General features: G+C 37.3%; 1 protein-coding gene across 3 annotated transcripts in view; it reads left to right on the forward strand.

Moving 5' to 3' along the window:
• Positions 1 to 17,538, forward strand: part of SDCCAG8 (SHH signaling and ciliogenesis regulator SDCCAG8) — a 275,300-nt gene that overhangs the window by 186,961 nt on the left and 70,801 nt on the right. For all 3 annotated transcript variants that reach the window (XM_057507849.1, XM_057507847.1, XM_057507848.1), the window contains exons 14-15: positions 13,997 to 14,124; positions 16,238 to 16,346. In XM_057507849.1, coding sequence (XP_057363832.1) covers positions 13,997 to 14,124; positions 16,238 to 16,346 — 237 coding nt within the window. The remainder of the gene's footprint in view (positions 1 to 13,996; positions 14,125 to 16,237; positions 16,347 to 17,538) is intronic.

The following is a 17,538-nucleotide window of genomic DNA, read 5'->3' on the forward strand; positions in this document are numbered from 1 at the left end:
TCTTCCTGAACTTTGGCACCTGGTTACTAGTTCGTGAAGAAAAAAAAAGAGCTGTAGCTTATAGATAGCAATTAGCCCTCCTTGGATACTCCTCCAGGGCTGGTGGTAAAGACAGCTTTCTGGACACACTGTTTACTCCCTGATGAGGACATTACTCACATTAACTTAATCTCTACACACCCTTCCAGGTAGATTCTGCCATTTTATAGATAAGAGAGAGATGCTGCTAGAGGCATCTCTATGTGAATAATAGGGAGATTAATACCTTGACAGAAGTCTCAGCCCTACCAAGTGGGAGAGTTAGGATCCAAGCCTAGGCAGTTCAGCTCCAGAAAGCAGTTTTCTCCCTTTGCTTCTGATAGTGGTTGCTATGAGAAAATGGATTCTGTGGTCAGTTACTTTTGGAAAGTTGAATTAAATAGGGCTCTGGACAGTAGGGCTTTTTAGAGCCTCTAATATGCTAACACACATTGTGACTCTCTTAGGAAGGAATTTAGTTTTCAGTGTTTCCCAAATTTAAATGCTTATGAAAACTTTTCTATTAAATCTCCACATACCTCCCTGAAATCAGGTTTTACGGAATGCACTTTAGGAAAAACTAATCTAAACTAATTTGTGATAAGACATCTTAGAATACTCCTGTAGTAATTACTTATTTTCTTTTCTCATCAGTGACTCTGGAACTTCTCTCCCTGCCTAGGTCCCCACTTGACTTTCATTTCTGAGGAGAGCAGGTAGGCAGGTGACTTTCCACTTAGATTAGGTCAGTCCTGTAAAGTGGTGAGAGTGGGGGAGCAACTTTGACCATCAATTGAAGTTAATGTGTCAGAGTCACATTACAATGAATTCTCCCATATCTACTGTTCCAACTTTGCCTTTATATGTTAAGAGTTCTTGAAAATAAATTTGATAATTAAATAACTAGGTGCCAGTTAGCTAATTGAATTTAGGACCACTCAAAGCTTGACTCTCAGAATTAAGCTTTCATAGAGCAAATTATTGTGGATACTTTTGGATATAAATCCTTTTAGACAATCTTTTGCCAGGAATTACTGGCACAGATTTAAAGTCTGGGCCCCAACACCAGACTCTACAATAGCTTTTACTGTCCTCCAACCTTTAGTATGCTGGCAATCCTCCCTTCAAGTGTATCCTTTCCTATATTCTGAAGCAATAGAAAAACTCACGGACAGTCAGCTCTGGAGGCCAAAAAGTTCAGCACTCATAATGTATGCACTTTTCTCTAAATACACTTGGAGGTGCCTATAATTATAATTATTTTGAGCAGCTTCTGTTGGTGAGATTCTCTATAAATCATGATTTTGTAATGATAATGATGACTGGAAATGTGATTCACACCAGGGCTGACTATGTGTGGTCCTGGCTTTCCTGCCTACCCGCTTTCTGAGTTCTTGAATTATGTTTCTTCCAACAAATAAACTCCAGTAATTTTTGTAGGGGCTTGACACCATTCATTGGTTGATTTGTATTCCACAAAGTGCAAATAATGTTTTGCAATAAGTGAAAACTACCAAGGCAACAGATTAATTTACCAGGCAGTGGGGTAGTTTATTAAATTGGCTGACAGATTAATTGGCTAACTAATAAGACTACATGGTTCTCTTGATAAACCTCTCAAGTGTTCATTTTTTACTAGAAACAAGTGGTAGATGACTCGAGGTTGATTACTGGAAATTCAAGAAAGAAATCTGTGGGGAAAAAGTTGCTTAGAGAATCTGCATTTCCCATTTAGTAATTATTAGAAAGACTATTAAATGATGAAGATTATCTAATTGTATATACACTAATTTATTAGGAATCTGTAATCCATTTACATAACTGGACATTTTTCTATAATCTGCCAGCTTGGCTGTGTGGAATAATCTTTTTAGCCTGCTTTATAATTTAATTTTAAATGTGAACATGTATTTTTCGGAGTTGCTCCAAACCAGATCTGATACACAAAAAATGTTTTTAAAAGGTTGTGTTCCCTACATTTGAATAATATGGCAGCTGCTTCAGCATCAGCTCTTCTTAGTTTTCTATCAGAATACTTCTTCTCCTGTGCTTCTCCTTTCAAGTAATGGTGACTGTCTGACTCAAGTGAGAAATTTATCAAGGTCAAAAAATGTTGTCTTAATGTTCTTGGTCTCCCTAAAAATTATGGGATTTTATATCTTCCTGAGGCATTTACAATTAGCAGTCTGTGGCCACATGGTGATCTTGATTTGTGGAACATCGGGATTAAAGATGTCAGCTTTGCTGCAGGGAAGTAGACAAAGATCAGACCGACAGTTTCTGGGGGAAACATTGTGAGAGCCACACAATGCAAACCACATATTTGATACATTTTTCAAATAAGCTGTATTTTAAAAGGTAAAAAGAAACAGGTCAAATTAATTTTAATAGCATAGTTTATTTAACCCAGTATCTAGAAAATAGTATTGATTTCAACATGTAATCCATAAAAATTAGACATTTTTACTCTTTTTTTCTTAATTAATACAAATTAGGTATTTTACTCTTTTTTTTTTTCTTATTCTTCACAACCCAGTGCATATTACTTACACTTACAGCTCATCTTGTGTGAGTCTAGCCACATCTCAAGTGCTCAGGAGCCACATATGGCCGGTGGCTGCTGGGTGAGCCATCATAGCCCTCCACCTTTCATTCCTCCATTTCCACCTTTCCCACAAAGGCCAGTGTAGGTGCAGTTAGTGTCTCTTGAGCCTAAACCCTGCATTCTATTTCTACAAAAATTGGAATTGTTCTATTAAAAACAAGAAAATCATATCAGCTCTTTACTTTGGAGCCAGCAGGCAGGATTGTCTTTGATTAGTCCTTTTCTGAAGAGCTGTCACTGAGGAAGAGGAGGAGGAGGACAGAGGAGGCTGCCACTTACTCCTGGTGACTTGAAGAGCAGCTGGTGACATTGAAGACCAGTGTCCCAGCAGTGCATTACAATGAGATCTTCAGAGCTTACTGTCCTGTCACTGTCTTTACACCTTAAGAGTTGTTAAAAATAAATTGGACAATTAAATAACTAGATGCCAGTCTATTTGTTGAATTTAGATGCCTTTGAAATGGTGATCTGGGATGGACATTGCTGGTTGCTTTATGTAGAATATCTCAGGGATCCTAGTAATATCATTTATTAGATGAGAAAATGAACCTTAGCCTGAAGTTGCAGTCTAGTGTCACACAGCCAGCGCATGGTGGGGCCGGGTGGCAGATCCAGGCCTCTGTGTGCCTGAAGCCCAGGCTCCCCTCCACTGTTAGGTAATAGCACTTCCCCACGTAGCTTTCATCAGTAAATTGAGGAAACTTTATTCTTTCCTCATGGTTGTTTGTCTCTTATAATTATATGATTGTTATACTTTGAGTAGTCATCCTCCAGAAGAAAATAATGATAACAATAATAATGGTCTAATTAGTATTTTGAACACTGAACACTTACAATGTGCCCTTGCTGTACAAAGTACATTTGACATAGTATCCTTCTAGTACTACATGGACAGGTACTATTATTAACCCCATCACATTTGAGAAAACTGAGTCATAGGGTAAGTGACACCTGCTTAGGGTAAAGGCTGATAGCACAACATTGTTTTAGATGTGTTGTAGTCTTTCTCAAGGCGTGATTTCCCTTGGTTTGGGTAGACTGAGGCCAGGCTACCTTGTAGAAATGAGTTTGAACATAGACTTAGGATAAAGGTGGATGCTGGTCCTCAGGAGCAAAAAGGGCAGCCTCCTCTGTCCTCCTCCTCCTCTTCCTCAGTGACAGCTCTTCAGAAAAGGACTAATCAAAAACAATCCTGCCTGCTGGCTCCAAAGTAAAGATCTGATATGATTTTCTTGTTTTCAATAGAACAATTCCAATTTTTGTAGAAACAGAATGCAGGGTTTAGGCTCAAGAGACACTAACTGCACCTACACTGGCCTTTGTGGATTATAGATCATAATATGGAGTGTATCTCCACTCCCTCACTCCTACCTTCTGGGAGGATAAGGTTTCTGAGAGAAAGAGGAAAGATACTTAAATTTTTCTGTGCCTGTTGATGAATTTTATTTTCTGATCCTTCCTACATGTATTTCCAAGACAGAATATATTATCTCTGCTCTGCTGGGCCTTATTTTTTGAGTCAGAGTATCAATTATATGATATTTAGGAGTAAGACATAGCAAGCCAGCAGTTCCTTTGAAATGCTGTATCTAGATTAAAAGATTATAATTCATTTCCGTTTCCAAAGCTGGAAACGGAGGAATAAAAGGTGGAGGGCTATGATGGCTCGCCCAGCAGCCACCGGCCATATGTGGCTCCTGAGCACTTGAGATGTGGCTAGACTCACGCGAGATGAGCTGTTAATGTAAGTAATATGCACTGGGTTGTGAAATATAAGAAAAAAAAAGTAAAATACCTAATTTGTATTAATTAAGAAAAAAGTAGAAATGTCTAATTTTTATGGGGTATGACACCATTGACACTGTGGTGAACACGGTGGCTTAGAAATGACTAGAGAAAAAGGAAGATCCAACACACACTGAAGTTACCGAAGTGGAGGAAACAGCCAAGAATGTAGATAAAAATAATGGCAAGCATTACAAGCCAATAGAAATATTGTTAAATCATAAAATGACTGAAAGGAAAAATGTTTTGTTGAAGAAAATCGCCTCATTATTATGGCAAGAACAATGTCTTACTTGGGAGAGTGAGAATAATTGTAGAGTGGGAACTGAGAACATGAGCTCAGATCAGTTTTGTCTTCTGTAAGTGGAATTGTGTGCAAGACAGAGAAATCTCCATCAAGCTTTAAAAATGAACTAATTGTGTGCAAATTGGAGAGATCTCAATCAAGCTTTTAAAGTGAACTGTGTTTGTATTATCAAGCGAATCAAAATGAAATAAAAAACATGGCTGCAGATCAGTATGCTTCTGTATGCTGTCGGATTCTTTAGCACCTGAGGTCTTTCATGCAGCAAATATTACGTAGTGTTTCTGCTTCCAAGTTTCTGTGTTAAACCCCTGACAGTACAACAATGAGCAGTGGTCCCTAGCAGGGATCTACCAGTGGAGCCCCAGCAGGAGGGCCTCTGTCCTTTGAAATTATGAACCTTGATTATCAAGAAGAGTTGTTATATTTGGTGCAGTTTGCTTAAGGAACAAAGACATAACTAATACATATTTTAGACATGTTTCTACTGTAAATGGCCAGATTTCTACAGGTCTAACACCTACCTGGAAAATTCTCTCATCTGGAAAACTTCATCCTAACATTCCAGATACAGATAAAGGAAATATTACTCTGTCATGCTTAAGAAGTTTTATACAGTGAGTGTATTTAATCATTGTAATTCTTGCTATTAAATAGCATATTTCTGAATACATTTAATAACTGCAAAGTATAACCAACATGTTCCCCACTTAATCATGGATCCTAGAAATTAATTTAAAAAACATTTTAATAATAGAATAGAAACTTTATCAGTTGTACTAAAGTTTGGCAGTGTTGTATATCCATTGACAAGTTACAGAAAGGCCTTTATAATATATATTGAGCCTACTGATGTCTGATTTGAAGTTACTCATCAGAGGGATTAATTATTGGGAATGCATAGATAAAGGATTCTTTCAGAGAGGAGAGGCAAGAATGGACCAAAGTGATAGTTTACACAGAAAAGTTAGAAATGGAAAATATAAATATTTTGACAATATAAAGTTGCAAAGGCAAAATCGTGATCTCATGTATTTTATGTGGTACCATATTTGTCTTTTTCTTTAGTCTGGTGAATTGTAAAATCTAATATAGGAGGGCCTTCCTATCCCACAGGAACTCTGCTTTATACCATCACTTGATGCATCAGAGTCCTCTGAGCCATCAAAAATATTTTAAGGCTAAAAATTACTGAAATGTGCATTTGATGGTTGTTCAGTCTCAGTATCTACCTACGGTACCTACTGTATCTAAGAAGCAATCACAGAAACTGCTCTTGCTCTTGCTGTAGTAATAAGTGCTCTCCCTGCTTCTAATGTTGTCCCTTCCCCATCTGTTCTCCACACTGCAGCCAGAGTGATCTTTCTAAAGCATGAGCGTGATCACAACACACTCCCCTGCTTAAAACCCTACATTGGCTCCCTATTTCCCTCAGGATGAAGTCCTTAAAAATAGCTTCATATTCTGGCTCCTGCCTACATCTCCAGTCTCATCTTTCTTCAATCTCCCCTACACCAACTGCTCGCTTTTACCCCACGACATACATATTCCACCTGCCAAGCATGCCAAAATTGTTTGCAATTTTCCAAAGGCATCTGCTTATCTCTCTTCCCTGGATCTCTGTACACATTGTCCACTTCACTCATAGCAATGTTCTTCTCATAGTTTGCATGGCTAATTACAACTCATTTCAAACAAATAATTTTTAAGCTTCCTGAAATCCTCCATCACTGTACCTAGCCACTCTCCAGCTCTTGCCCTGTCTACATGAGTGATAGCAGGAATTCAGCCCTATTCTAATATTTACCATACTATTTAGTTGTTCTTCCTTGTCCCATGGTCTGTGTCTTATATAATGATGCATCCCTATACTTTTGTGCTTGGCACAGAGAAGGTGTTTAAGTATTTGTTGGGTGGATAAGCAGTATGAGTTTGATGGAACCCCTTATGTGAAACAATGCCATGGAGAGCAAAGGACTGGCAATTGGTGTGAGAAGACTGGTCCTGGCACTGCCACTGCCACTTACTATCAGCTGGATGGAGTTGGACAAATCTCTTAATTCTCTGAACTTGAGATGCGTCATCTGTCACATTGGGTGGGATATCCGCTCCATCTCCCTGCCTGACAGATTTGTCATGAGGAATAGAGAGGACAGTGCATTTGAATGTGCTGTGTAAAACCAAAAGCACAGACACGTGGAGCATGATGAGATGGTCAGTCTATGGTTTTGTCTCAGGTAAATGTGAGCTGTGCAAAAGGTGTAATAGAAGCAGGCATTATCCAGACAAGCATACCCTCCTTTGCCTTGAAGGTTAGTTTTCAAATCATTTTGAAGATATTATACAAGAACATTTTTGGAGGGAAAATTATTTCTAAGGATGTTTCTGCTCTTTATTTCCTTTCTCTTAGGTATTCCTTTGAAAGAAGTTGACCCCCTTTCTGTTTCTCCTCCCTTTCCTTAGAAGTGACTCACGCTTTGATCTGACAACTCATCTTTCAACAATGTACTTAAAATATTCTGACATACTTTGCAGTGAAGAAAATAGAAATAATTTCTTCTAGGGACTATGTATGATGCCATTAGTGTTCTGCATACTTGAGGAAATAGGAGTTACTGAATCCTAATCTTCTCGTGTTTTCCTTTCCCTGTTTGTCCCATCCCAGTATTTCTGCATCTGCCCAAATATTAGAACATAGCCCATGTTAGCAGTAAACAAGTATAGGATTTTTGGTTCTCACAAATGGAAGACATCATGCTGTCTACTAATTGTTTTTTAAAATTATTATATCAATAACAAGAATAAAACTTAAATTATTGGCCAAAATCTAATGCCATTCTCTTCTAATCAGTAGATAAGAAGATCCTTAAACCTGAGTGGATTCTTAGTACTTTCTATGTCTTAACAGTGATTCATTCATTCATTCATTCATTCATTCATTCAATATTTGTTAACCACATTAACTGGTTAGGCACCACCATTCCAGCCTCTTGAAATAAATTAATGAACAAACAAAGGTCTCTATTCTTTAGGAATTTACATTCCAGATAAGATGTGCATGTTTCATTTTCCCTAGGAATCTGATCAGTTTGAGGCAGGAGATACATTTGTGTGCCTTACAATATTCTCTTAAAGATCAGTATATTTCTTTAAGAAGAATACAACTAACTGATGGAGTTTTTGTAGGAGGAGTGATCCAGTAACATCTGGGGCAAATGGGAAAGGGGTAGGAGAACTAGCTTGGTATTTGCCTGTCAAAATGGATAATATAGGCATTAAATGACACACATATGTGGATAGTTGAAGTAAGATTCTTGTTATCCTTTTATCCTTCTCTCATTTCTCTGCACCCACCCCTGATAAAGTAAGAGACTGAAGTATATTCATACCATGGACTTTACAGTCAGGTAGCCTAGATTTCCTAGCTATGCCCCTTAAGAACTAGATTTTGAACAAATTATATAACCTTCTAGGCCTCAGTTTCCTCATTTATAAAGATAGTAAGAGAAAGGATTGGTGTGAGGATTCAACAAAGTTACATGTAAAAATGCTTAGCTTATTGTAAACATTAATAACAGTAGCTTACATAAATTATTAATCCTTTAAGGTAGGATTGTTTTTTTCTGTTCTGTTTGAATAAAGAACCCCAGGATTAAAAGAATCAAGTTACTTGTCCATGACCAATAAGTAAAAAGGAGGTAAATGCCATACTTGGACCCTCTAGCTCTGTGGGTTTTCTGCAATACTCCAGTGCCTCTCAAGACGTAGTTTTCCCAGAACACAAAGAGAATCAACTGAAAATGGTATGTATGCATTTGTAAAATAATGAAGCAACAAAACTGTAAGCAAATATTTAATTAGTTACTATTAGATTTGCTTTCCATAGTATTAGCAATTATGAAAGTACTTTCTATGTACACTAAGTTTGGGCAAATGAGTAAATATGTTGAAGATAATGGGAGCCAAGTTTCTTTCTCACTGTTGAGGAAGGGAAGTTACAATTATGAAAAGACAGGAGACAAAGTTCTATCTATATTATGGATTATAATTAGAAACATCAGTATGAATGTATGTGTATATATTCATATAAACATATAGAAAAATACTTATATGTATGTTTATATATCTATATGTATATTCATATCCTGACTGTCTACTAAGGTGACCTAGAAGCAAAGACTTCTCAGTAGCAATAAGCACCACCTGGTGACAGACCTTGGTTTCTAGATACCATTCTCCACTAAAAGACAAGAGTTCCTTGGACAAATTCTGATTCTAAGACTGGCAGAAGGACAGTACAGGATGAGCCTGGAATATCTTGTGGGAATAGAAAGCCAAGAAGTACATAAGAGTAACAGAGATATCATACAGGAGCCAGCTTGAAGCAGTTCCCACTGGCCAAATCTAGGATGAGTTGAACATAAAAATAAATAATGATCATAATAAGATTATAACCTACTGAATAAAATAAGAATACATGAGTCTATGCTAAATCAATAAATTAATAAATTGGAAAAGAAAGGGAAGCTCTTCCTTACAGCACAATGTTAACTAATAAATAAGAAAGAATGTAACAGTAGAAAAGTTACCATTGGATATAAAACTAGGAGATGAGTGTTTGATGGGAAATAGGATATTTGCATTGTCTTAGCATCTCCCAACAAATTACCTATAAATTACAAAGAGAAAAGAGTAATCTTACAGTGGAGAAGCCTGGGAGAGACCACCTAACCAGGTGTGACACAGCTGGCATATTCCACCCATGAAAACCAGCTGTATGCATTTCTTCCCAACTCTGTGCAAAGAGGTGTCACTTTGGTAGCTTGAAAGAGCCCCTGGTAGAAATACATTGAAAATTGGTAAACACTACAAAGGAGCATATTTTCCCCCTGGAGGCCAGTAATTAAACATTTTCCAGCACACCAATAACATTAACCAAGTGATCAAAGATAATATTACTAATATTGGGACAAATGGAAATTATGCATCTCATCTCACAGGAGCACCCTGTACTTCCTTGCTTCTCCGCTATTTAATTCCATCAAGAATGGCTCTCAGCTAGTAAACATGTTACAAATGGTCTCATAAGTTTGTCATACCAATGTTCTGTCACAAAGCTCTTCACACTGTTCTTCAAAAGGGAAACACCTCTTAACCAAAAGGGTTTAATGCTTAATACTAGAACTTCAGTCATCAGTAAAAGGTTAGGAATAGAAATGTGGCAGATGGCCTCAAATCACTGCCACTCCTAGGTCCTCACTCTCAAGTTAGACTTGAGGTTTTCATCATTTCTGTCCCAGACTCATTGATGAATTTTAGCATCATCAGAAACTTTTAGTTCTTCAATGTAACATGCTTAAAAATAATACTTAAATCTTTTTAGTAAGTCCTTTTTGCTGTGTGACGAGGATTTTTTTTAATAGCAGCATTTAAAATAATAAATGACATGGAAAAGCTGAGAGTCAGAAATGTGAAGTTAATTTCTTCAGTCCAATTTTTTAATGGGATGGTAAATATTGTTCCAGACATTTGTACAAAATATAATCAACCAGCACTATAGTAGGAAAACAGGAGTAACTAAACCTGTACATGTACTAGTCCATGTTTGAGATCTGTCCAGTCCTTGCTCCCTCCTTCCAACTACATTGTTATCAAGAAAATATCAGCATGGTCCACACATGCATGTGTGGTCACAGGTGACGTGGATATTGGAGGAAAAGGCAGATGTTCCTATTCTATTGCATTTGCTCCTTTTAAAGATCAGTGCCATTGAATGTATTTTGACAATGTACACAGTTGTGGAACCATCATAATTATAATATAGAACATTTCCACCAACCTAGAAAGTTCCCTCATACCCCTTGGTTCCCTCATGCCTGTTCCCTACCTTCAGGTCCTGGCAACACTGATCTGCCACAGTCTAAACTTTTCTAGAATGTCATGTAAATGAAATCATATGGTATGTCCTTGGTGTCTGGCTTCTGTAGCTAAGTGCACTGCTTTTGAGGTTCAGCCATGTGTCCTATGTAACAGCAGCTTGTTTCTTTTTATTGCTTCTATTCTCAGTATTCCCTTGTAAGGCTATACCACAATTTGTTTATCCACTTAGCAGTTTATGGGCATTTTGGTTATTTACAGTTTTTAGCTATTGTGAATAAATCTTTCAGCTTCACTATAAAACAACCAAGAAATTCTACTTTACTGTCATTGCTCTTATTCCAATTTGGCTGACTGACTACAAGTTTGGTTGAGTGAGATCATCAATGTGTTGAGTATAAACTGAAAGAAAAACCAGTGGGGCAGACTGTCTCAGCTCCCCTCCATGAGGCTCACAAACCAGCCAGACCTGACCTTTCACTTTTCTATGCTTGTATCTTTCTTATGCTGTATTTCACTGTCTGCCTTCTATTTTGGCCATTTTGAATTCCCTATCAGATGCCATGTTTAACTTTTTTGACTCAGTGCTTAGCAGAGTGTCTTTCATATAATAGAGTTAGAATAAATACTAAATGTATTCATTTAGATTCATCCCTCACCCTTTCCCTTGGATATAAGTAGTTTTTATTAGTTCTTTCATTCTATTATTTCCTTACCTCTTCAGTGTTTTAAAATGGGTTTCCCTAAATCAAAATACTTCAGATCCCACCTCTGCCTTTACATCACTTACAGTACAGCCTTTGAGCAGATTTCTAATTATTTATGGTCCTAATTTTTTTTTTCTCAGCTGTAGTGTGAGAGGGTTTGATTAAACCAATTTGAGATTCCCTCAAAGTTCTAACATCCTAAGGTTTAATAAGAAGCCTGCTAAGTCAGAAAGAATCTGCAAGGGGAGAAGGCAACAGAGGAGGAAAGGGGGTTGATAGGGAGGAGGTAGGAAAGTAAAAATATGCCACATTTTTATGCCATGAAAAACACAATGTATGTTAACTAGATTTATTGTGGGGATGATTAGCAGTATGAACATATATCGAACCATTATGTTGTACATCTGAAACTAATTATATCTCAATTTTAAAAAAATGTGTAGTTTCTTAAATACAGTTAAAATTGGGAAAGAATTTCAAGAAACTGAAGTCAGTGGGTAACACAGCATTTGTTGGTAGAGTATTCTTTTAAATTGTTGTATTTTATAAGGAGAACTACAATAATAGTAGTTCTTTTTTTATAGTAAATCTGAGATATCAGTAATTAGGCAGCTTCTCACTCTAAAACTTGAGGGTGAGCCTGCAACCCTTTTATGTAGGGGACCCATAAGCCCCAGTTTGCAAAGGGCAGTCCCAATTATGACTGTTGTTTCAGTATAATTATTAATAGTGCCCCTTTTCACTATTAAATGGGTATTGGTTTTGAGCAGAGCACTTAATGTTCACCCAGTTTTTAGGGATATCAGAACTCCAGGTCTTCCTCTCTGTATCTCCTGCTCTACCTAGGGGCCTGATTTGGAGATGGTTACTGGGAGAGACTCTGCTGTGCTCTTTTTAGGCTGATTCCTTCAGCAACATGGTTTCCAGCTGGCAAAGCTGTTTTTAGAGCCATTCTCTTTCAGGTGCTCTTCTTTTTAAAACGTCTGAAGTTTTTGCCTCTTCATAAGAGACTTGAGAAAATTCTCCAGCTTCACTTAAAGATTGCTGCCTTCCTTCCCCTATGCCAAGGGTGTCAGAACATCTATTCATTAAGAATTCACTGTCCACTTTTACATACCAAGTACTGAGCTGGGCTCAGGAATAGAGACAAAGATGACAAAAACAGACAGACGTGTAACCCAGTAACTGAAGTGTGACAAACGTATCCATATACAATATATATTGAGATCACTGATGAAAGAAGAGTTAATTTAGGGGAGACTGGAAGAAGAGGAGGAGAATTTGAGCAGAGGGACAGGCATTGGGAGGTGGCCGGGGGGCAACATCCCAAGAAAACAGGCATGTGAAGTGATCCATGGCCAGAAAGTACCTGGTGTGACTGGGAGGCAAAAAGTGGCCTAGAGTGACTATCTATTTGTTGCAATGTACCAGTTTGGAACTGAGTGTGAAGCAAGGTCTTAGAGCAAATCCAAGGGGTGTTATTATTAGAAGTACCAGAAGGGACCTTATTTCACATTTAGTGTAGACCCCTGATGATTCCATTGAGGTATGGGTGTATTTTCATTCTGGAATTTTACACTATAACATTACCTCATGAATTGACCAATTTCATAACAGACTTTCCTTATGTTGCTTTACAATTAGAAGCCAGTGGATTGAAGTTCCACAGCGGTACCTAGACCAGTAGTGATAGCTTTATGGAAATGTTTATTTTTAGTTTGGCAAAGGCAAGGCAGTAAATATCTCAATTAGTAAACTGAGCAGCATGGAGGAGAAATGCCCACAGGAGACAAAAATTTAGAAATAACTAAGTCAGTTAATTGAAGGAAGCTCTCTTCACTTACCATATTTAAAGGATGAAAAACAAAGTCTGTGTGTGTGTGCATGTGCAGTGTTGGTAATATCCACAGTACTGCCAGCGACAAGGTCCTTTGCATTGTTCAGATTCTAATTATTTAGCAAGTTTCTCTCTTATGTAGCCACCCAATGGGTCGATATCCAATCACAGTGAGATGGGATATTGTCCTTGATGATGGAAGCTTCTCATCCTGCAGCTTCTTTCAACGTGAACCCAAAGGGATTTGATTCTGAAATACTGGGGGAAGTCATTCATTTTCATATTCCTATTTATATTAACATTACATGGTCTAATGTGTGAAACTGTTTAACAAAAACATGCATGTAGCATTGCAGAGTCATTTTCTTGCCTCTAGATGAATCTCCTATGTTGTATTTGAGATTCCATTTTAAGTTTGGGAGGAAAAGCAGAGGTAGTCTACAAAGCTTAGTTTCAAGAATTTAAGTTTTGGTGTATTGAGTTATGCTGCTTTTATTACTCCAGGATCTTTAGGAGATAATGGCCATTCAGAAGATAAAAGATTAAGTGATGGAACGAAACACTGAGAATCTTAACGAGAAAGATGTTTGTGTTTTAAAGTATGAAATACCATTATCAGTTGTCGGATCTTTTTATTTTTAAAGTTGCATACTTTTGTCCCTTTGGATTTATGGTGTGTATTTAACATTGTATGGAAGGTGCTTTGGATTTTCCCCCTAAAAGGGGGTTGTCTGTAGAAAGATTGTTGTGTTCTTATGCTTAACAATTTACTACGTATCAGCCCTCTGTGGTCTGTGGGGGAAATGATAGGGGTTTGTGCATCTGTAGATTAAATTTCTGTCTGTCTCCTCTCTGCTTTGTAGACTGGAAAAAGATAGCATTCAGCAGAGCTTTAGCAACGAAGCAAAGGCCCAAGCCCTTCAGGCCCAGCAAAGAGAGCAGGAGCTGACACAGAAGATACAGCAAATGGAGGCCCAGCATGACAAGACGGGTAGGTGGTAGGACAGATTAGAGCCCGGGCGCTTGCTCACAAGCCAGGCCCACGCCTTACTGTGAAATGGCATCAGGAACACCTGTAACCTTTGGCTGGCCGAAGGGAGCAGATGCTAACTACACCGGAGCTTCCGAATTACATATTAGTTAGCGTTTAAAAGAGAAAATGGAAAGTATTGCCCACTGTCTGTTGATTTCAGAGTGCTGCTCTCACATCTGTTGCACCATCTGGATTATGAGTTTATTTACCTGTGTTCAAGAAATGTAAAGCTGAGAGAGACCACAACAAAGTAGAAAAACAAAGGGCTTGTTTTTGGCTGGGTTTTCCAGCACACATGTTATATAAAGAAAATAGCATCAGAAGCTCTGCGGGAAATGCTCTGAGCTTACAGTTAGAGTCTCCTGAATAGCACTGAACAGTTCCCACAGTACACACATTATAGCTACTCTAAAAGCCTAATGAGTTTGCTTCAGCATCCAAACTGGAGAAAAGCTTTAGCCATTAATCGGTTCTTAATTCACTGTCGCAGCTGGATGTAATTCAGTGGCTCCAAATTGATATGTTCCTTTATTTAATCTTTGCAGCTTCGAACATTTTTAGCATTTGTATGATTTCCCCACCTCCCCAGCCCAATCTAGAGTGATGTTTAATCCTTTGCATTCTTCAAGTTCTCACAACTGCTGTTAAAATTTACTAATACAAGGCATTGACCACAGCTGGCAGCTTGGCTAAAAATTGCCATCTTTCATCACATTGGCACTATTCTGCTGACTGAGTTGGCCAGTAACTCTTTACCTTTAATTTGAAAGTAAAATGCACTTTGAAAATAGGCAGTTTGATGCGTTCAGTCGGAGCATTATGTAGTTCCTTTCACTCTTGAGTTGTGTGTTCACAGACAGTGTGAGTCAAAACAAGACAGTGCTAGTCATTATAATTCCACACCACATATTCCAAGCTGATGGTACTATTACAACAAAAGTTTAATTGATCCTCTCTCTTCCAGAAAAATGTTGTTTAATTTTTAGTGCCTTGATCTGTTTTGCTTTGTATGCTGTATGCTTTCGGACAATCATTAGCTAAAATTGAAGAGAAATAAAGGGCCTTACTAGACTTTACTAGCTTTCATGTGACTTAACATATACTATATTTGATGACATGGCAAAACATTATTGCTTGTCCTATAGGTGAAAAATTGCTAATGTAAAATTCTTTAAGTAATCTGTTTACTAATAAAGAGGCACATCTCATATTGACTCACAGAATTCCCTCCTGCACTTTCAGTAGAGATTTTTTTTCTAACAGCACTTGACCTGGAGAAATGAAAATCCACCAGACTTAGGAGATGTTTTTCAGCTAACAGCAAAAGGAGCATATTTTGGGGTATTATCATTTGCCCCACTGCTAGCAGAACTCTAATGATCAGAGAATCTTGGGCAGAATCTCTGAATGCTGGATAAGAGTGTTTAACTGTCAGAGCTACTTAAAGAACACTTCCTTTTATTTTGTGCAGAAGTATCACACTCTCTTCAATTTCTTTGACCGGATCGTCACTGAAGCGCACACTGTTGACAATGAAATCAAAATTCTAAGGAAAATTACAAATTTCACCTTCATAATTAGAGAAGTGTATACAGGAGGCAGGGAGGGTGGTTAGTGAAATATGTGAGCAAATAGGAAACATAAAGTATGAGTAAATGTAGAAGAGAGTCCCTCAGTTTTTTTAGTTTTGAATTATGTGGTTGTGATCATTTTTGACACTCTGTTTATAGTAAAATTGTCAAAATAAAAATGGAAAATCTTGCATAATACAAAGATATAAGCATCTATGACTCCATTTGAGGTATTTGAAAATTTATTAGCATCTTGAGATATTACACTAAGCTGGTATGATAAAAAATGTTTCTGGTATGTAATTATGAGAAAAATAAATGTCTCACATGATCTAGTGTCTTGTCAAGTGAGCAGTCCTTTGACTTAGGACATTGGAACTGACCTACTGGCTTACAGGGAATGTGTAAGGGTCTTAGTAATTTTCCCACTCTGCATATGGAAGTGCTGCTGTGTCACAGCCATAAACATCTTATGTTGGGGGATTTATTGTTATTTCTAGAAAATGAACAGTATTCATTGCTGACCTCCCAGAATACATTTTTGACAAAGTTAAAGGAAGAGTGCTGCACATTAGCCAAGAAACTGGAACAGATCTCTCAAAAAAGCAGGTAGGTAATACTGTACAATACTTCCAGAGCACTGTTTGTGTGAGTACTGTAATTTTTTCCTTTAAAAATGGCATTTTGTCTGTTTTATAGTCTAATGTCAAATTTTGACATGTTGACATATTTCCTATGAAAATATTTTCTTTGTATGAACATTGTCTTAATTGTCTTTACACTTTGGTGTTTTTCCATGATTTTGTAGGCATACTTTTATTTGGCTTCTTTAATGTTTAGAATTGGAAACTGAAATTTCAGAACACAGAGGTCAAGATGGCAATTATTCTAATAAAGGATGCAAATAAATCAAGCAGTTTTTAAGTCTTATGTTGATACAGTTAAAATATTTTAACCTATTATCACAGTTCTCCATGAACACATGAAAGCTGTCTTAGATCAAATGATAATAGGTGAAATGTGTATATATAAAATGATACTTTGAAACAAACCAAAACCATCCTTTGTTTCTCCTAAAGTTGTTTTATCTTAATAAAACAGCCATCATTAGTTTATAGGTGCACTGCTTTTTTATAAATCCACTGAGTAGGATCTTAATGAATTTTTTTGTACATTTTCTAATCACATTATCTCAATGAATGAATTATTTTATATTCTAAATTGCAAGAAGCCTGTGTTCATATCTCAGCTCTGACAGTACCTGTGTAATCTCTTGACCTGTGGTCTCCTCTTGTAAATGAATGGTATTGGACAGAATCACCTTGAATTGAATATAAAAAGCGTCATCATATAACTAGAAACATCACATTGCAATTAACCTAATGGAAAAATAACCTATATATCTTCTCTGCATTTTCTGAAACTCACTTAGATCTACACAGGAAGCAATAAAGCTCAGCAAACAAACTACCAACTAAGGTATCTCATTCAGAAAGAATTTCCAGGAGGATCAGAGCACATCTGATCACGCTGAGTCCTATCAATAAGCTGGCTTAGTTGATGGAATCCCCAACCCTGAATCTTATAGGGAATCAGAGGGCTTATGAATCCAGTTCTTTCTGCTCACAGGAAGGCAGAGACTCCTATAGCCATCCAGAATGTGCTCTGACATGTGCACTTAGCAAACACTGATTAAATATCTTGTTTGGGTAGGGAAAAATCTCAAGTTGCCAAAATACCAGATATTTTCAGGAAATTTGCAAAGAGACCTACATTTTGTCAAGGAAGAGACCCTCATAAT

Source organism: Manis pentadactyla, chromosome 9, assembly GCF_030020395.1.
Source record: "Manis pentadactyla isolate mManPen7 chromosome 9, mManPen7.hap1, whole genome shotgun sequence".
Taxonomy (NCBI): Eukaryota; Metazoa; Chordata; class Mammalia; order Pholidota; family Manidae; genus Manis; species Manis pentadactyla.